Genomic DNA, 22,444 nt, shown 5'->3' with positions numbered 1-22,444 from the left:
AGCCATAACTCTGGAACTCATAATGGGATCTGGCCAGTTCAAGAAAGGAACTGAGATCTTATGATGATACAAGTTGTGTGCAAGTTTGGTTAAAATAAAATCATAAATGAAACCACTATTGTGCAGACAAGAAATTGTTGACAGACGGACACACAAAAGCTCACCTTGTCACTATGCGACAGGTGAGCTAAAAAGATGTGACAGAAAAACAAAGGTTGCCGAAAAACTTTAACCAAGAAATCGAACACCGAAGCCTGGGTGAGTAGAATAGCACCCTTATTCTCCGAATAGTGGAGCTAAAAATACAAAGAAAGAAGAAAAGAAAAACAAAGTGTCCTGTCAAACTGGGCGTAATAAATATATATTTTTCTCGTATGTTAGCGGAAACATGCATACAGATTCTATTTCTTGTCCAAGACAAGGACATGGTTGGTGAAATAGACCATTAAATACTGTTTGACTGTCGCAAGTAAAATACAACACAAAACTTATATTTATTAATTCAATGAGTACAGTGTATGACGCTTATAAGCCCAAACACTTCATCATTTCTTTAATGAATATGCGTACAGTGTTTAGGCGAATAGTGGAACAGTTTTATATCAAGTTTTGCGACTAGGCTGCCAGTGCGTAATTCAGATGCATGTTGGATTATACAATATTTCAACTATGCATATTTGTAGGTACAAACTCGTGTGCATGGATTGATAATGAAACATTCAGAAGCGGTTCTAACACGAACCTCCTTCGCAGTTCCAAAATAATGGGCAGTTTTAGCCCGAATGCTTCGTCTTTTGCTTTGACCATCTGTGTTTTTGGTGAAAATATGTTTTAATTTCAAGCGTTAATGTCTATTTAACGACTGTGTTGCAGAGACATTTATCATCCACTGAAAAATATATACAACAGGAATATTTATTTCAAATCGCCGGAGAAAAACATAAAAATACTTACTACCGACAGCTTCCAAAGATTTGAAAAAATTTGAAGTGAATGCCTAGTTTATGGCGACTTCCGTTTGGGCGTACAGAGAGTCTATACACTATGAAAATAGCAAAGGCCTAGGCCTTGAACTTTCAGACCAGAAGATTTTTAAAGTTTTTCTCCTATATAAGTTTATGTAAAACTTGGGACCCCAGGGCAGGGCCTCATTTCACCCTAGGGGCATAATTTGAACAATTTTGGTAGAGGACCACTAGGCAGTGCTACATACCAAATATCAAAGGCCCATGTCTTGTGGTTTCAGACAAGAAGATTTTTAAAGTTTTTTTCCCTATATATGTCTGTAAAACTTGGGACCTGTGGGGCAGGGCCTCTTTTCACCCAAGCAGCATTATTTCAACAGTTTTCATAGAGGACCATTTAGATGATGTCACATGCCAAATATCGAGGCTCTACGCCTTGCAGTTTTGAACAAGAAGATTTTTTAAGTTTTTCCTTTCGGTTGCCATGGCAACCAGAGTTCTTAGTGGAATTCAATTATTTGAAAAAAAATTGAAAGGGAACCACTCAAGGATCATTCCTGTGAAGTTTGGTGTAAATCTACCCAGTGGTTTGAAGTTTTTTTTAGAAATTGTTCATGGACGTACGATGGACATCGAGCTGTCACAAGCTCACCACGAGACTTTGGCTCAGGTGAGCTAACAACAGATGTAATATTGTAAAGAAAACACACAGACAAAATATTCAAATACAGTTCCAGTTTATGTAATGTACATATAGAGTTTCATATGAATGGAATGGAAACTGTAAGAGGCGAGTATACCAGATATAAATCTGGCTGTAATATAGTCAGGGTTTCTTTCCGGGCGTTTTTATAGCCGTAATTCGGCTATATTCCCAATGCCAAAAAGTATGTTTTTTTCCCAAAGTGAGTGCAAAAATTCCCAATCTATATTCTGAAAAAAATTTCATCAAAATTGCACAAACATTGACCAAATTATAGACAATATTGTCATGGAAGTATGTTAAAGACGTTGTACAATGTGAAGCAAGTGTATGAGCATCCTTACTATATCCTATGGGACTAAATATTTCCCAATTTGGAACATTTACACGTCAAAATTCCCAATTTTGGGGGTATAGCCTATGTTCCCAAATTAGCTAGAAAAAACCCTGATAGTTAAGTCCAAAAGAGTGAAGGGGGGCATAACTTGGACATGAATCTCCCGACAACATGCACATGTCCACATGCTGGTAAGTGTACCAAGTTTCACTTTAACTGGATGAGAACTAGGTGTTACAAGAGTGATGGACAGACAGTTCTAACATTATGCCTCCCAGGTGTTTTGTAACACCAGCGACATAAATTCAATGTTTAAAGTGTTACTCTTCTTGTACTGTCTCTATTAAATTAATCTGAAATTTATAAGGGTTTACAAATCATCCTGAATATGAACACCTTTGGAAACCACAATCTCTCCAATACTGGATAGTTGAAAGGATGTAGTGGAAGCAAATACACAAGACTTATTAAAGTAAAAACCATGTATTCCAAGATCACTGTGTATAATAACAAGAGGGCCATGATGGCCCTATATCGCTCACCTGTTATCATTGCACTTGAGGACAAGAAGGTCCTCAGAAAAAATTTATCCTGTCACTTGCAGTATTTTCGACCCGATATCAGGGTGCTGTATATCTTTCTTGATATACCGTCAGTTGATCATGTGACCAGTGATATACAGTCAGTTGATCATGTGACCTTATGGTCGATATTGTTGTCATAAGAAATTTTGCAACGAAACCATCATCATTGTGTTGGAAATGTCCGAACTAAGAAAATGAGTGGTCAAATAATGAGTTTTTATTCAAAAACGAAGAAGTTATTGCGATTTTGCCGGTAATCACGTCATTATATAAGTGACGTCATTACGAATATGACGTCATTAAAGCGGTTGTCGCACACTTATTTTTGTAAAATAAATTGCCAAATATCGGAAAATGAAGTAATGACAAGATAAATAGAATAATAGGTTAGTGCCTGAGATGGAGAAAGTTTATCTGGCTCGGCTCCGGACGTTATCAGGTTCGCCTTCGGCTCACCCGATAACCTCCTCCACCTCGCCAGATAAACTTTCTCATCTACGGCACTAACCTATTATTCTCTATATCTAAGTCCAAAGGACAGTAACAACAAAGGGAAGAAATTTAACCAAAATGAAAAAAAATTCTTACAAGGTACAGATATGTCAAAATACATCTAAAAATTGCAGGTACCATCCATGTTGTACCACAGAAAAGTGGTCTCGGTTTTTCCCTACAACCAATAATAAAAAAGTTACTAAATATCAGCTATTTATAGTAACGTAAAAGGAAAGTAATTAAAAAAAATTATTGTAAGTGAACAAAAGAAGGATCTGCCAAATAAATCTGTTGATATAAATGAAAATTCAGATCAGTATCTTCATTAGTTAGGCCATAATAAATTAATTCCTAGATTATCACCCAAATTTGGGTCAAAAAGGGAGCGAGGGTGGGGGGGGGGGGGAGAGAGAATTTTATTTTTTATTTTTAAAACAACTACCCGGACCGGGGATTTTGACTCTTGAAATTAGCAAAAGTGTACATACAGACTCCTAGGATTTCAGACAAGAAATTGTTGACGACGGACGAAGGGTGATCACAAAAGCTCACCTTGTCACTATGTGACAGGTGAGCTAAAAACATTAAATAATAGCACAGAAACACATTAACATTATTAATTTATCTCTTAACATTGGATTTCTTGACCTGCAATTTCCTACTGCAGTGAAACATTAATTGAAAAAATTGTAACTTGTGAAATATTTAAATAGTGGAAAAGGAGACGGCAATTTACATCAGTCTCCAATAAACTAGAGACCAGATATATATATATGAGAATTCCTGTGCAATAAATGGAATAACTACGCGATATAAAATACATTCCAGGAAAATAAAATTCTTCATTACTACAAAACATTTTGAAAGGGACTCGTGTGGTTACGTTGGTATACTATGCTCCAAAGTAAACTGAAGAATTTTATGTCTTTGACACATTCACTTATAAGTTAGCAGTATTTTAAGACCTGCCTTGGTCTGATATATCTTTCATCCAGTTCTTAACTTTAAAAACAACTGAGGGTAATGACATGGCAGAAAAAGTCAAAAACAAACAAATACACAACTATGCACCAGATAGAAGTTTGTCAAAAGCATGATGCATCTAAAATTAGTTTGACAGTGATTACATAGTATTAAAACAGAGCACTAAAATAACACTGAAGTATATGTACTGTACAAAGTAATATCAAAAGTATCAGTCAAATGATATGTTGTACAGAGTATCAGGATGTTTCCATTGCATGACTTGTTGTTTCCCCAGTTTCAGCTTGTCTACTTTGACGCAATTTGGTACAGTGTTCCTTAATTTCTGAAATGGTAAAATAATCGTGATACAAACTTTTAATTTGCCAATTAAAAAAATTGTTTTCCGCCTAGATTTCTTCTGCATTGAATTATTACCCTGTAAATAATCAAGTGCACAAAGTACCTTGCAATCTTTTTTAAAAATACAAAATTACACTAATAAATGGATGTGAACCAAGCCTCAATGTATTTGTGAAATAAATTAAACATGGGTTGACTGACATTACTTTCAATGGATTATTTATTAAACATAAATTTAAAACTAGGAGTAATAGCACAATATAAATATGCACAGAAATTATCTTTTTCAGTTTAAAAGAATGCTGTTCTTGGTCTAAGAAAGATTTATGAGACGTCATTCTACTGTTGGATACTGTTACAGCCTAATCTAGAGATCACACTTGCCAGCGTGCTTAACAATGTTACATACATATGGAGTCCATATGGACTGTTTTGTTTCAATTTTGGTTTTAGAAGACAAATTCACATTTTAATATATGATATCCAGTGCAGGCTTGGGTGTCAAATACATGTGTCGGTAAAGCATTTTATTACGATTACTTATCCCAAACCATCCATTATATTACCATTATGCAAGTATGTAATACATTACTTTACCATCACTTTAAGAAAGTTATGAAATGCAATGCCTTACAAATCACTTTTTTCTTAACCCAAACCTGATTCAGTGTATGGTAAAGACACAGAAACTTCTTGGGGCCCCTGGTATTATTATTATTATTATTATTATTATTATTATACCACATTTATATAGCACTCTTTTCATGCACTTGTACACATTCAAAAGTGCTTTACAGAATAAATTGAAAAAAAATACAAACAAATACGTATACAAAGATAATGCATTCCACATTAACAAAAATCATGAATGAAAACAAGTATAATTTAAAGCAAGATAAAAACATAGATGTAGTGGTCAGTTAACAAAATATTGTACAAAGAAGTGGGTTTTGAGCAGGCTTTTGAAAGCAGCTAATGTGTCAGCTTCCCTGATCTTGACAGGAAGGGAGTTCCAAAGCTTTGGAGCAGTGCACGAAAAGCTGCGATTGCCATACATCATGGTTTTAGATTTTGGCATAACCAGTGACAGCATGTCTTGTGATCTTAGGGTCCTGACCGGTTTATACACTTCTAGCATATCCCTAATATAGGCAGGGGACTGATTGTGTAAAGCCTTAAAGGTGTGGGTCAGAACCTTGTACTGCACCCTGTATTTCACTGGCAATCAGTGAAGCTCCTTCAGAACCGGTGTTATATGATTGCGACAGGGCGTCTTAGTGATTACGCGAGCTGCAGTGTTCTGGACATGTTGCAACTTGTTAAGTGTGCTGTTTGGTATACCACTTAACAAGGCATTACAGTAGTCTAACAGTGAAGTAACCAGGCTGTTTATAAGGTTTTTTGTGGCATCACTGGTAAGATACCGTCTGATGTGACCTATTCTGCGAAGTTGTGCATATCCAGCCCGGCACACCGAGTTGACTTGTTCCATATCCATACCGCTGTCAAATACTGCTCCTAGATTCCTAACACATTTCGTGGATTTTATCACAGAATCACCGACCTTCACAGAAACGTCATCAATGTACTTGGTATGGATGCATTACACTTGGGCCACACATACTGGTGTATGATTAGCTATACAGATAACTTCATTAGTTTTTTGGTTTTTTTTTTTAGTAATCTACTGTAGATGGATTATATTAAAGCCTATATGAATTTCTCTCAAATCTGAGTTGTATCTCTAAAGATATGATATCGAACATTAATTTACTACCAATATTTATCAAGATAAGCAAAACATCCAAATCAAACTGGCTGCGATAAAAGAGAAAAAATATTTTTCAATCTTCAGTAAGACAGACAAAACTTACTATCTATAATGGATGCAAAGGCCTGTGAGGCTGGTGAATCTGGTACCTCGTTCAGGTAGGATTTTCCTTCATCACAGCATTTTCCTAAATAAATAATTGTATAGAAATAAGTTTTTATCAATTTGGAGTCACACCTGTTCATTTATCCGGGTAATGTAGAATAAAGCCTGGATTCAGCGTACGGAAATGAAAATCATTTTAGGAATGAATGGCAACCCGTGAGTAAATTTATTAAAATAACAATGTTACTACTTTCTAAAGTTAAAATATTATATGAAAACATTTGACATGTTAAATAATTCAAAATAATGGCTTAAAACCAGCTTGAAATATGTGGATCACTTTAATCATGGGCAAATATCTCAAAAACAAGCACACAGACCTATACATTTTATTTCACCATATTATAGGCAGTATGTTTATTTATGACTGTGAGAAGGTTCATTTAAATCTACATTGTAGAAAAAATTATATTCAGGAAAAAGTTATGAAAATTGTGATTTTCCCATAGACTTCCATTATGAAAACTTGCGTGAGGTCCTAATTTTTCAAATCAGTCTTACAAAAAATCAAGCACACAACCCTATCTTTTTTATTTGCTGAATTTTCTAAGTATATTCGGAGGTTTTGAAAAATCAGGGTTTTATCAAATTCTACATTGTAGAAAAAAAATTCATCCAAATGTGCAGAACTACCTTAAGCAGCCAGCAAAGTGAGTGACATACAGTGGCTGCTTCAGACATGTTGAAATTTTTAAAAAATGTCAGTTTGGGAAGTTAACTGACTGGCTGCTCAATACAGAACACCACTCCGGCAAGTGTAACAGTAGACAGCAAACTGAAACTGACAACTACACAACTTCAAGCAGAACAGAAGCCTTTGATGGAAAGGTATTGTTTTTATTTTACCTGTTGAATTTTGTGATTCTTTGAGTTAAGCTGACAAAATAAGAAAAGTTTTACCTATCCTTGGATCAAGGGGAACATGTCCCAGAAATGGTATATTGGTGTCCTTGGACAGTTTCTCTCCACCGCCTGTTGTTGGAGGGAAAATCTGAGACTCTGTCTGAAAAAAGTAAATACAAATTATTAAATTTTGTCGGCATAAAGCTCTGTATTTCCAAAAACAAAGACTATTTACTTGGACATGACTTTGTGGAGACTGGATAACTGAATTTTAAATATTAATTGGAATTTGATTTCATGCTGCACCATAACCATAAAATCCCTACAAATTAAAATCTACTCTGAAACAAACAATATGACTTTCAAAAACTTTAAAATTCCTTGCAAAAACCACCAGAAATCTTTTTTAAGTGCCTGAGAACGAAATTATCTACAGTCGACATCGTACTTGCGACCACCTCTATTAAGCGATTTTTGTATTAAACGACCGGTCAAAATCCCTCCCGAACGTTTTCAGTATATAAATTCATTCCATTAAACGGCTTTTTTATTATTTAATCTAAACAGAAGCTGAAATCCCTTAATTTGTATCCACAAAATAGCTGTTTGACCAAAACCTTGAAATTAAAAGATTTCACAATTATATTTAATGTGTGGATAACAGCAAAGGTTAGTGAGATAACATAAACCTTGTGTGGCATTAAGTGTATATAATCACTAAGTCTTGTATGTTGTCATCTATTCATCAAAGTGTTTAAGCTGAGCAAATATTGCTGTGTGCTTCTGTATGAACTCGGACAAACACTGTTATAATCTCCTTCTAAACAGAAGTTCATTTTCAATCTTTACAATTATTCTAAACAGCAAGGTAAAGGGGACAAGTACTAAAATCTTTTAAATAAATATTGACAAAAGGTGAATTACTTTTTTCACCAGTAGGATACAACACAAACATGCACATTACAACTGAACAGAAAGATCAAAGGATCAACAGAATAAGATACCCTTCTGATAATCCTGTCAGATCATATCCATTGGAAAAAAAGTCTCTTTTTAAATCAAAACTGCAAGATTTTTCTTTTGTCTCTTTAGTGAATGTCTTTCTTTTTACATAGTATTTCAAAGAAAACAAACACAATGTTGAGATTCCTACAATACCCTTCATTACCAATACTTGTTTAATTTTTCAAAAACTATTTATAATTCATAGATTTTAGTTTTGTCCCTTTTATGAATGTCTTTCTTCTTTTCATTTGATAGCAGTTTATTGCCATTTTTCAACAGTATTTCAATTATGGAACTGAAACCTCCCCCATTGAATTTGGAAGTGGAAAGATCAGTGACTTTGGCTCTATTGTTGTCTTTTGTAGGAAGTTTTTGTTATTTTGTTGGATTTACTGTCACACTGACACAATTATAGGTCATATGGCAACGCTCCAGTTTTTCATGGTGGAAGAAAAACCCCCAGGTGCCTCTCTCTGCATTATTTCAGACATAGAGCGGCACCTGGATAGTTGACTTTCCACGAGACAGATGACTGCTTGCTCCCATGGAAGAGTTCTACTACCTAAGCGAGGTTTTGAACCCAGAGAGAACACTGCCTCACAGATAAAACTCAACAGCTACTATGGTAGCCTTGTGCTCTCTCTCTGAAAGGGCCTGTGTTGCCATGTGGTTATGGCCGCTTACTTTAAGTCAATTGACCCTTATATCTGTGACTTGAACTCCACTCAGCATGTCATTTAAGAAGGAAACCATCAAACTGGCTTGTAGAAGGTTGTTGGTGCTACCCAGATACTGGAGGTCAACACCTGGGTTTTCCTCTACCATTAGAGGCTGCAAATTTGCCCTATAACATGCTGACTGACTTAAAAACAAAGCAAACAGTCTCCCTCATCACCTGTTATTGTTTTCTGCACCAAATCTCAACAAATTGTGTAATTAAATTGTTAAGAATACGCTACAGAAAAACAGCTAAACCTTTCTCTGAATGAACCATTCACATTAAACAGTGCATAATTTTGTCATATGTCTGTAGTATGTCACTTCAATAACATTGCATTTTTTAAGAGAAAAGTCTTTTGATATGAAATCCACTTACTTTACATTTGGGACAGACAAATCCACTCATATTTTCCACAATTCCAATGATAGGCAGGTCAACTTTCTGACAGAAACTGATCTCCTTTCTAACATCTAACAAGGAAATTTCCTGAAATTATCAAATACAGAGAAAATACATCTTACGTTTTACAACAAAACAATGCTGTAACTTAGACCTTAAAACATAATTGCCAAGAAGACTGTAGAGTTTGTCCTGGGGAACATACTTACAACCTTTGGAATTTTCATCTAAACCTATCCATACATTCCTGTCAAGAAAGTCAGACAAGACAAGACAATCAAGGAATATTTTGTCACCAGAAGTCTGTTATAGTATGCACATACGGTTCTTTATGCAACAAAAATGTGCTACTTACATTGAAAACAACCGATCTATCCTGTTAAATTTCTTTCTACTTTTTGAACACAGCGTAAACTTAGTATCTTGTATTGAACTTTGAGAAATCTTTACTTTTCACTTTTTTCACACATTTAGTGAGTACTAAGTAATCTGAAATTTATTTCACACAATCCTGTTTTATATTTGCAAGCCATAATCACGCCTTTCATGTAAGCAGTCATTTTTTTCAACTCTAGTACAGTAACACCTAACTAAAAAGGATTATGACTGAAATTACCGGTACTTCAAATTCACTTTAACACAAAGTTCTGCAGTTGCAGTATGTCAAATTTGACTTAAATGGAGTGGAAATATATAGTACATAAAGAAGAAATTTTGATGGGACTTGAAATATTGAGATAGCTGGAATTCTGAAATAAGTGAGATATTAAGTTTAATCTGTGTCCATTAATCATTACATTCAGTGACAAGAGCCTATGCTTCATGTTCCACTGAGATTAAATGTCAAAATATACATTTAACGAATTCTGTCATGAACAGACAAAATAAAACATTTCTATTTTATGTCAATTTCGATGGTCTAGTTATGGAAATACATTCATGAGAAAACTTCTGAGTGAAAATCTGCAAGTATATTGTATATCATATGTTCAATATGTCTAACCTGGGGTGTGGTGATGACAACAGCGCCATCTACGTTGGCTTGACTGAGGTACTGAACTACAGACAGATGTTCATCTGACGTCCCAGGAGGCGTGTCAATCACTAAGTAATCCACGTCACCCCAATCTACATCCTTCAAAAACTGCTTTATTAACCCTGTGAATAAAATACTTTCAGGATAAAGTGCATATAACATCAGAAATTTTAACTGAGCAATCAGAGAACTGCATTTGAACCTTTAGCCTGCTGGCGGCAAGTGATTCTGCCATTGCATACCAAGATCAGCCTGCACATCAGTGTAGGCCGACCACAGTCTGCACTGTTTGCTATTCAGTCAGTAATTTTTCAGTGAACCCCCTTTGAATAATAAGCGGTACTGCCCAAACTGAATGATAGATCAGTCCATTTTAGAAATTTAGCAAGGTAAAGGTTAAAAATATAGTTTCTTCAGAAGTAAGTATCACAAAATCCATAAATCATACAGGTTTAAACTGCACAGTCCTAAAGGATGCTGCGAACTACAAAATTCAAAGTTTTACTTTGATATCTTATTGATCTGATACTTTGATTTTGAGATTTTAAACAGGGAGTCTATGATAAAGACCAAGTAAAATGTACTGATAACCCAAGTGTTGAAATTCAGAATATACTTCAGAAGATTTCATTTACTGTTTACTCTGGATCTTACTTTAATGTATATTTTACAATTCTTATGTACAGATTGCAACACATCAAACCTTGACTACGTAGATAAAATACAAGCTTTTACATATATTTTCAATCTAATCATTAACTTTCGATAAAAAGACAGAGCTAGTAGGGTTTTGGAGAATGGAAGGGGTGTGAAATCATTTCCTTATAATACATAGCAGCCTTTACCTGCCAATTTTCTAGTGGTCTTGTTATTTTCTGTTAATGTAGTGGAGGAGAGTGAAATCGACTACATTACATGGGATACTTTGTAAATTGTTACTTTCATTTGGGTCTAATGCTATTTTCATTAGTGTGAGGCTGAAAATTTGAAAGGAAGTGTTCACTTAGTTGAAGTTTGTAATATATAACCAGTATTATAGTCAGTTAACCTGAGCAATGTTCCTGGATTCTGTACCAGACTGACTTACAGTAGTAATTTAGGACTTCCCCCAGGTAAATCAGGTTGGAAGATTAAAGACTTGAGACACATTCTCTTCTGTTATCACAAAGAACAGTCAGCTCACTAGGAGATCTTACTTGCAACCTACTGAGTAACTTTGCCCTTTACCTACTGAGTTATATTGGTCAACAGATACTTTGAAATAAAACAGACACTGATCTAATAGGGTCCTGGTGTGAGAGTAGTGTTCTCCCTGAACTAGAGGAGAAAGACCAGCTTAAAACAACAAAACTGAAAGTTCTAATTGTACTCACCATTCTTCTTTGGTCCTCTCCATATAACTGCATCATCAGGACTTGCCAGGAGAAAACCTACAGACATCACTGCCAGGTTGTCATTTACATACTGTAAGAAATACACCAATAAAACATTTGGTTCATTCAAAATTCCTTTTTGACATCCCTACAAGCTTCCAACTTAGTTAAAATGGATTTAGTGCCATGTTCAGCAGTTAAATCAGTATTTAAGTTCAAAAACCTAACAATTATACCCAGACTCCATACCAGAATCATCTTCTTCTTATAACAAATGACAACTAACATGAACATATAAATCAAAAATTTAAGATGCATTGCCTCCTGTTTAAATCATTACAGAGGCTACCACTTCTACAGATCAATCTATCGCCTGGCCACATCAAACTATCACCTTTCCCCAATCAAACTATCACCTTTCTCGATCAAACTATCACTTGGCCCAATCAAACTATCACCTTTCCCAATCAAAGTATCACTTGGCCAAATCAAAGTATCACCTTTCCTAATCAAAGTATCACCTTTCCCAATCAAACTATCACCTACTGCCTGGCCCAAACAAATTATTTCCTATCAAAATTAAACTATAGTCTGGCTAAGTCAAATTACCACTCAACCAAATGAAACTATTGCCTGGCCCAATCAAACTATTACCTGGTCCAATTGCATTATCTAGCCCTATCTAATTATCCCTTTGCCAAATCACACTTTAACCTAGTCCAATCTAAATGTCCCTTTGCTCAATCATATTATCACCTTGCCCAATCAAACTATCACCTACTGCCTTGCCCATCATACTATTGCCTAACTATCCCTTTGCCCAATCACATTATCACACAGCCCAGTCAAACTATCACCTACTGTCTGGCCCAATCATACTATCGCCTAGCCAAATGAAACTAGTGCCTGGCCAAGTCAAACTATCGTCCAATCAAATGAAACTATCGCTTAGCCCAATCGAACAATCACCTGGTCCAATCACATTATCACCTCGCCCAATCTAACTATCCCTTTTCTTAATCACATTATCACCTTCCCAATCACAATATAACCTTGCCCATTCAATCTTGCCATGCCCATTCAATCTGGTAAGTCAGATTTTATACTCTATATTGAGCTAACTTGGCAGACTGAAATTAAGCATCAAGTTCTTCTAACTATATTGTGCAGAATAAATATTATATTGATAATTGATGATAACCTATTTGTTTCAATGTAAGATCAAAGGATCTTTCATCAAGTGAACATCAGATGCAATACTTTTTAACATATAAGATCTGACATTCACAAATAAAAGGTATTTTGATATTACATGTAAAAATTGTCTTTCGATTTCATTTTTCAAAAGGTTTTAACCCTATTTTACCCATTTTATAGTTCCATATTCAGTCAAAAATATTGCAAAATTACCAAAATATATTTCAGTGATATACAATATTCAATTAGTCACTTTTACATGACTGTAACAAAATGTTCTTATTTATAATTTACAATAAATTCAATATCAAAGTTTCACACATTTAAACCTTAAAGGCTTGCAAATGGAATAGTTGATGAAAAATTAAAATCCTTCCAATTACAGTATTGTGGAATTAATGTTTCTAAATCTTATATTTTACGAGTATTTCTTTTTTTTATGAGTGCGCATTTTACATTATTTTGGAAACACATGAAAATTGCTATGAAATGTCATCAGATTTCATTTTACTTTTTTAAACGTATTTCATTTTAACTACTGGCTGGATAAGATACCGTAATCACAGTTTCAAATGGACATTTTGTCATGTTTTTTGCAACAATACATATACATTTTGTAGTAATATAGTGACTATCAAATTTAATTGTATCATACAGCCTCATTGTATTTCATTTAAAGGTGTTTTCAAGGGCAGATAACTCTTTTTCAATACTGGTGACTTACGACTTTTATTGCATATCTTTGTTTCCTAGATGATTGTGCTTCAACATCCGAAGTTGGAAGAAATTCTGTTATTGGGAAAAATTTCGCCCATCTCATATAGAGACTCTAACGTACACCTTTAATTCATTGCATAATATAGTACAGATAAATCATAAACCTATGTCTTGAAGAAAATCCCTGAATATCCTGTTAAAACAGGCTTAGGCTTTGATTTCAATTAACAATTTCAATAATATGTAATGCAGATTATATTAAAAGCACCAACTTAAACTTCTATGAAATCATGCTCATGTATATAAACTTCACATACTTAAAACCTTAAAATCACCTACTGACCTTTTAATAGCTGACCAGTACAGTTAGCTATTGTTAATCTGACATACTTCAGAAATTCATCTTACTTATACAATGTACAAACAACCTGTATGACAATTTTGAAATTTGTTTGATTTACAGCGTTTTAATTCACTCTTGACACAATTAAGGTCACATGTTTTAATATTAATGGTGTAGTGAGACCCTAGGATCAACAATCAACAATAGGTACTCGAGAAGAACCAGGGGCCTTACACAAGATGAGTAGCATCATCAAAATAAAGCAGGTCTTTTCATCTGTCAACAGGGAAGAGGACTTGACCTTCGAAACTGGGAAGTTTGCACACACATGTTAAAATTTTAGAAAAAGTCATGTTTAAGTTACTATCCTTCAATAAAAGAGTGGTAAACTGGTGGTTTCCCAGTTTAACACAGACTTATTTTGTCCTAATTTGTGAATTGTAATTCTCAGGTTAAATTATATAACAAATTGTGAAGTTTCTATTAAAAATGAGGAAAACTAACCTTTTATTTCCATTCGGGAAGCAGTCAAATTTCGGCTACTCATGAAACAGGGTTTCAACCCAACAATGTTGAGATAAAACCGATCAGGAATTCCAAGCAACAATTATTATAGTGAAATACATCCTAAAAGAGTTTCAAACCAACAATCAAGAAATTCACCTCAAAAAGGGTTTAAAACCCGCAATGGTGAGACGAACCCTAAACAGGGTTTGAAACTCACAATCATGAGATACATATAAAACAGGGTACAAAACTAATAATTATGGGATACATGCCAGTGTTTCAAACCTGCAATGCTGAGATACACCCAAAACAGGGTTTCAAACCCACTTTCATGAAATTCACCTCTAACAGGGTTTAAAACCCGCAATGGTGAGACGAACCCCAAACAAGAGTTTGAAACTCACAATCATGAGATACATACCAAACAGGGTTTCAAAACCCATAATTATGGGATACATGCCAGTGTTTCAAACCAGCAATGGTGAGATACACCCAAAACAGGGTGTCAAGACAGACAGCTATGAGGAACAACTAGCATATGTCCCCAATCATAACCATTCCACTGTGAGATATGCCATTTTTTGAAAGTTACGAATTATTAATAAATTTAACAATAATTTATACTGTGCCTAAGTGAAATATAATATACAGATATAAAACAATGTATTTCACAGTACTGGTGTTGTTTCCCCCCATTGTCTAATCTGAATATTTAAAAACATACAACTTTACCCTGTCAGTATGATTAGATTGGACTATTATCAAAAGATCATATGAAGTGGTTTACAACCAGTAAATGGGTGTAGTAAGTAACATTACAAAAGGCTCTTATAAAGTCTGTAAAATCTACTTACCACAGGAGACCATCCTGAACCACTGTTGTGAACCTGAAGTAAACAGAAACTATATAGGCATTCTTATACAAAAACTGCTTTTTGAACTTATACAAACTGTTCTCTCTGTTTTTTTTTTTTTTGGACTTACTTTCATTAACAAGAGCTGTCTGATGACAGTGCACTAGACTTTTCTCAGGGCTTGACTCTGAATTAGAGCTTTGCCAGTAAAAACTCTTATAAAATTTTAACCAAAATATTCTAAGTTAAAAAGGGGCATAACTCTGTCAAAACTCAAATCAGAGTTATGGGGATTGTTTCCCCTGGTGTAGACTTTTAAAGTAAATAACTATTTTAAGTTTCAAGTCAATAGTTTTGATAGTAACAGAGCTATCTGACTTCACCAAAAACTTTGACCAAAAAATTCTAAGTTAAAAAGGGCATAACTCTGTCAAAATTTAAATCAGAGTTATGGGGATTGTTTCTCCTGGTGTAGACTTTGATAGTAACAGAGATATATGACTTTATCAAAAACTTTAACCAACGGCGACAGTGACGCCGGGGCGAGTGCAATAGCTCTACTTTTTCTCTGAAAAGTCGGGCAAATGACAGTAAAAATTTATTTCGCCTTTAAAAGATTGGACGTTACATTCCTCTGACCTCTAAATGTGATCTTGTCCTTTCAGCTAGGGTTCTAAGTCTTGCACATGAAACATCAATTATTATGGTGAAAGTTTGTGCCAAATCATTTGAATATAAATCTATGTACAAAAATATACAAAAGTTATGGACTTGACAAAAAAGAAATGGAAACAATGCAGAACAATGTCATCGGCCGGACATGATTTTGTACACAAATAAGCAGCATGTCACACAGACAGACAGACATAACATTATGTTCCCCCTCCCCATTTTTAATAGTGGCGTGGAAAAATTACTGTTTGCTAGTAGGATCACCGTGTAAATAATGAACAAGGGCTGTCTCCATAGGATGACACATGCCCCAGATGGCACTTTGAATGAATAGTTATGGCCGATGTTAGAGTTTAGGACCTTTGACCTACGGAGCTGGGTCTTGCGCGCGACACATCGTCTTACTGTGTCACACATTCATGCGTAGTTATTTTAAAATCCATGCATGAATGACAAAGATATGGACAGGACACGCCCATTAATGCACTATCATGAAAAATGACCTTTAACGTCTAAGTGTGACCTTGACCTTTGAGCTACGGACCTGGGTCTTGCGCGCGACATGTCGTCTTACTGTGGTACACATTCATGCCAAGTTATTTGAAAATCCATCCATCGATGACAAAGATATGGACAGGACACGCCCATCAATGCACTATCCTTTAATGTCTAAGTGTGACCTTGACCTTTGAGTTACGGACCTGGGTCTTGCGCGCTACACGTCGTCTTACTGTGGTACACATTCATGCCAAGTTATTTGAAAATCCATCCATCGTTGACAAAGATATGGACCCGACACGAAAATTGCGGACAGACTGACAGACCGACAGACTGACAGACCGACGGACCGACAGACGGTTCAAAAACTACATGCCTCCCTTTGGGGGCATAAAAATATTTTACATTTATATATAAATTAACTTTACCTGTTCTCCTTCTACACCTAATATTTTTGGCATTGACGGTCCACATATATCCACATCTAACACTGCCACCTGAAAATACATCCATATTGTACAATGAATGGCTAGTTTATCTATTTGCTGAGATTTAATTTGTGACTCGATGCAAACATGAAATTGATGGAAACTAAGCTGTAAAGAATATCAATCATTTCTTTCTTTGATTAAATAAGTATGTTGTAGTGTAAGGTGGATTCCTTACATAAACTGAATGAAGTTTGTGCTTTAAGAAAACAAATTAATTTCCTCAAAATGAACTTTATTTGAAAAAGGAAGGCACATTACTATGAATCGAGAGGCAGCAAGTTTAGCATGTCTGAAGTATGTCTCGATGTCTTATTCATGAGTCGTCAGTAAAGTACTGCCAAATACAGACAATGATGTTGAATATAAACTAGTAATGCATTTTGGCTCTTTTTATGTTTTATTCATTTTTGTTGAGCCCACTTGTGGAAGCAAAGACATAGTTGTCCAAATGGCTGTTCAGTGTATGTGCGTGCGTCTGTCTGGATTTGTTTGTCCAGACCATAACTTTGACATGCATGGAACAATCTTGTTTATATTTGGCATGAATGTTAAACTCAGTGAGACGGAGTGTCACGCGCAAACCCTAGGTTCCTATAGCAACGGTCACGGTCACAGTTGGAGGTCAAAGGTCATGTCAGATTTTGTCTGGACCATAACTTTGACATGCATGGAGCAATCTTATTTATATTTGGCATGAATGTTAACCTCAGTGAGACAGAGTGTCATGCGTAAACCCCAGGTTCCTATCTCAAAGGTCAAGGTCACAGATGGAGGTCAAAGGTCATGTCAGATCTTGTCTGGCCCATAACATTGACATGCACTGAGGAATCTTGTTTATATTTGGCATGAACGTTTAATTCAATGATACAGAGTGTCATGTGCAAACCCCAGGTTCCTATCTCAAAGGTCAAGGTCACAGTTAGGGGTCAAAGGGCAGGCTCGACATGTTGCCCATGGGCATCTAGTTAAAAGTAGTCCTCTGGTAAAATATCACTCATGTAATTGAGATGGTGGGCAGGTGACTTTGTATACAAGGTCTCTGGTGGTATCATATTTAAATACCACTTCATAATGCTAGTGCAAGACCTTCTATAACCAGAAATACATACAAAAGAAATATCAAGGGCAATTTTTTCACACATTTTATAACAAAAATACAGAGAGACTTTTTTTACAGGAAATTACGGACCCTTATAAGCTTTTCCCATAGATCACTGTATAACAATGCATTAGAGGAGATGGTCTTTGAAAGTTCAAACCAATTTCATCAATTAATGTACAACTTCTCCACATATATTTTCCAATTCTGAAACACTAACTATTCAAAGTGACTGAATAGTTAATTGAACAGTCAACAGAAATCAAAAAGTATAGATCTAGACACAATGATAAATGTTAAATGTTCCATGCAGTGTTCACAACCAATTACCCACCAAGCTCTGAAATAGTGAATAAAACAAGAAAGTTTCATCACATGTCCCTATAAATCTTACATATATAATATCTATTATCGACAAGGCACAAGTTATAACAACTGAATTTGCATGATAAGTAAAGCATGTATTACCAATAACTGCATACAGTTCCTATAAATCTTTCATACATAAAATGCTGAATATCGACATGGCAATTTTCATTATTATGACAATGACGAAGTTCCCCGGTAACAAAGATTTTTAATGAGCTAAGCCTATTAACCATCAACTCCCAAGCATGGTAAATAAAATACGAGTTTTATTTAACCATTGTTGCATGCAGTTCCCTATACATATTTAAACAGTTCCGATAGAAAATAAATTGACTTTCTTTTCCCTTATCAGCCATTAAAACACAATTTATTCTTTGAGGGTATTGATAAAAGGTTTGGCAGAATGATTTAATCTCTATCACCGGCAGTGAAAGTAAAGTGAAATGCCATTTCTACCTTTGACAAACTACAAAACTACTTTGATTAAAGGGGCTGATTGTAGTAATTATTGGTACTATGAAACTTAATACCATATCTACATAATCTCATTTACAATTCTTTTCATGCTCAAAATTTCCTGTTACAAAACAAGAATTGCTAGTCACGAATGTTTTCTTTTTCACTCTAAATTTGTTATTGCATACTTATAAATTAAATTCAGCCTTTCATAAACTACTTGTTAGGATTTACAGACCTTTTTCCGAAATTCAGAACTCTGTAAAATAAAGAAAAAACCATAACCATAAAACAAGGAGCTGCATCCAATAAACGCTTTATGTCTCCGGTGGCATCCTTGTCGATACAAAGCAACCTAAGTCCAAAACGAGGTCAAGGTCAAACTGAGATCAGGTGATGTTTGAAGATGAGGAACGGTCACAGGTTACATCTGTATTAGTATCAATTCATTCTTGTAAGCGGTATTGATGCTAGACGAAACGGTCCCATTTGGTTAACCAAGAGATGGCCCATATAAAGCAACCTAAGTCCAAAATGAGGTCAAGGTCAAACTGAGGTCAGGTGATGTCTGAAGATGAGGAATGGTCACAGGTTACATCTGCATTAGTATCAAGTCATTCTAGTAAGGGTATTGATGCTAGACGAAACAGTCCCATTTGGTTAACCTCGTACGGACGGACAGGACAATCACAATATGCCTCCCGCATCAGTAGATGCCGGGGGCATAATAAAACTAGATGATGCTTTTGCAGAAAAGCGCATGTCTCTCCCAATGCAAAATCGTAACAGGCAAGACGTCAATTAGGGACAGGAGCAAAAGTCAAAGAGACACTGATGGCTGGCTAACAATAGGGATAGGCTACCATCCTATGAAGTTTCAACATTCTGGGTCAAGTGGTTCTCAAGTTACTGATCGGAAACTGTTTTCCATGTTCACACCCCTGTGACCTTGACCTCAGCTCGAGTGACCCAAAAAACGATAAGGGTCATCTACTCTGATAGTCCCATCATCCTACAAAAGTTGAAGGTTCTTAAGTTATTGATCAGGAACTGTTTTCCATGTTCTAGTCCCTTTGACCTTGACCTTTGATCAAGTGACCTAAAAATCAAAAGGGGTCATCTACTCTGCTTGTCCAATCATCCTAGGAAGTTTCAACATTCTGGGTCAAGTCGTTCTTGGGGTTACTGATCAGAAACAGTTTTCCATGTTCAGGCCCTTGTGACCTTGACCCTTGATCTAGTAACCCCAAAACTTATAGCAGTCACCTACTCTGTAATCCCAATCACCCTATGAAGTTTGTAGGTTCTAGGTCAAATGGTTCTCCAGTTTTAATATTGATCAAAAATGAAGTGTGACGGACATATGGCCCCTATGACCTTGACCTTTGATGGAGTGAGCCTTAAAACAATAGAGGTCATTTACTCTGTAAGTTCTATCACCCTATGAAGTTTGAAGGTTCTAGGTCAAATGGTTCTCAAGTTACTGACCAGAAATGAATTGTCATGTTCTGGTCGCTGTGACCTTGACCTTTTAAAGAGTGACCCCCAAAATCTATAGGGGTCATCTACTCTGCATGTCAAATCATCCTATTAAGTTTCAACATTCTGGGTCAAGTGGTTTTCAAGTTATTGATCGGAAAGCGTTTTCCATGTTCAGGCCCCTGTGACCTTGACCTTTAGCAGAGTGACACTCCAAAATCAATAGGGGTCATCTACTCTGCATGTCCAATCACCCTATGAAGTTTCAACATTCTGGGTCAAGTGGTTCTCAAGTTATTTATCGGAAATTGTTTTCCATGTTCAGGCCCCTGTGACCTTGGCCTTTAATGGAGTGACCCCAAAAACAATATCAGGGATCATCCTACAGGGCGATTCGAGTGATATCACCGCTGTAAGGTCGGCCACTTCGCCTAATTATTGCTTCTGGGCGAAATCCGAATCGCCAAGTTTTTTTAGAGTGTTGTAATCTGTAAACTTAAGGTTGTAAAACTTGATGCACACACATCGTAATATACTAGATTAAATTATCGATAAATCCATGGTCAACCCCACCTACTCGCCTATCAAGCTTCAACCAATCATAGCGTTAATATCCCTCTGTAGGTTATCAATAATATTGTAACCCACCACCATTTGGAAAATTTCAATCAGCACGTAAAAAGCCGATATACTTAACGAGTGCAGACTTAAACTTCCTTCAACATGATCTTATGCATCAATTGTATATTATTTCTTGATTTTATTATAAATTCCTTCAAAATTTCTTTCAAATACGGCCAATTTCTGTAAATGAATTGCCCGGGCGCTGTGGATAAACAAGAGCAACGCCTTGCGGGTGCTGATGCTCATCTGATTTTTTTGTATAATAGAAAAAAATTGTTTTACCCCATGATTTAAAATTGTCCTACCCATGATTTTCTAAGTCCAAAAGGGGCCATAATTCTTGCAAAAAGCAGGACAGAGTTATGTTTTTTGCTGCACATGGTCAGCTTATGATGGTGAACAAGTGTTGCAAGTTTTAAAGCAATAGCTTTAACAGTTTATGAGAAAAGCTGACCTAAACATAAAACTTAACCAAGAAATCTGATTTTCTAAGTCCAAAAGGGGCAATAATTCTTGAAACAAGAGGACCATGATGGTCCTGAATCGCTCACCTTCTCCACATGACCCAATTTTCATGAAGATCCATTGAAAAATATGGCTTCTAGAGAGGTCACAAGGTTTTTCTATTATTTGACCTACTGACCTAGTTTTTGATGGCACATGACCCAGTTTCGAATTTGACCTAGATATCATCAAGGTGAACATTCAGAACAACTTTCATGAAGATCTTGTGAAAAATATAGCCTCTAGAGAGGTCACAAAGTTTTTCTATTTTTAGACCTACTGACCTAGTTTTTGACGGCACGTGACCCAGTTTCGAACTTGACCTAGATATCATCAAGGTGAACATTCTGACCAACTTTCATAAAGATCCTATTAAAAATGTGACCTCTAGAGTGGTCACAAGCAGAAGTTTACGGACGTACAGACGTACACACGGACGACGGATGCCGCGCGGTCACAAAAGCTCACCTTGTCACTTTGTGACAGGTGAGCTAAAAAGCAGGATGGAGTTATGTTTCTTGATGTACAGGGTCAGCTTATGATGGTGAACAAGTGTTGCAAGTTTCAAAGCAATAGCTTTGATAGTTTAGGAGAAAAGTTTACCTAAACATAAAACTTGACCAAGAAATCTGATATTTTCTAAGTCCAAAAGGGGCCATAATTGAAAAAAGCAGGATGGAGTTATGTTTCTTGCTGTACAGGGTCAGCTATTGATGGTGAACAAATGTTGCAAGTTTCAAAGCAATATCTTTGATAGTTTAGGAGAAAAGCTGACCTAAACATAAAACTTAACCAGTCGACGCCGACACCGATCAAGTGATGACAATAACTCATCATTTTTTTTTTTCAAAAGATCAGATGGGCTAAAAATGATTCCGCGAACAAAATATTGTAAAAAGATCGCCAATATT

At 35.7% G+C, this 22,444-nt stretch overlaps 1 protein-coding gene across 1 annotated transcript in view; it reads right to left on the bottom strand.

The window, feature by feature from the left end:
- Window positions 1-2,469: 2,469 nt before the first annotated feature.
- The window catches only part of LOC123563047 (cytosolic Fe-S cluster assembly factor nubp1-A-like), a 44,148-nt gene continuing 24,173 nt past the window's right edge, over window positions 2,470-22,444 (bottom strand). Inside the window, exons 4-11 of the mRNA XM_045355613.2 lie at window positions 16,940-17,008; window positions 15,342-15,374; window positions 11,724-11,814; window positions 10,318-10,472; window positions 9,291-9,401; window positions 7,247-7,349; window positions 6,285-6,368; window positions 2,470-4,393 (exon numbers count right to left, since the gene is read on the bottom strand). Of these exons, the coding sequence (XP_045211548.2) occupies window positions 4,308-4,393; window positions 6,285-6,368; window positions 7,247-7,349; window positions 9,291-9,401; window positions 10,318-10,472; window positions 11,724-11,814; window positions 15,342-15,374; window positions 16,940-17,008 (732 nt within the window). The 3' untranslated portion in view covers window positions 2,470-4,307. The remainder of the gene's footprint in view (window positions 4,394-6,284; window positions 6,369-7,246; window positions 7,350-9,290; window positions 9,402-10,317; window positions 10,473-11,723; window positions 11,815-15,341; window positions 15,375-16,939; window positions 17,009-22,444) is intronic.

This window comes from Mercenaria mercenaria, chromosome 2, assembly GCF_021730395.1.
Source record: "Mercenaria mercenaria strain notata chromosome 2, MADL_Memer_1, whole genome shotgun sequence".
NCBI lineage: Eukaryota > Metazoa > Mollusca > Bivalvia > Venerida > Veneridae > Mercenaria > Mercenaria mercenaria.
This window is presented reverse-complemented; position numbering and strand designations above follow the sequence as displayed.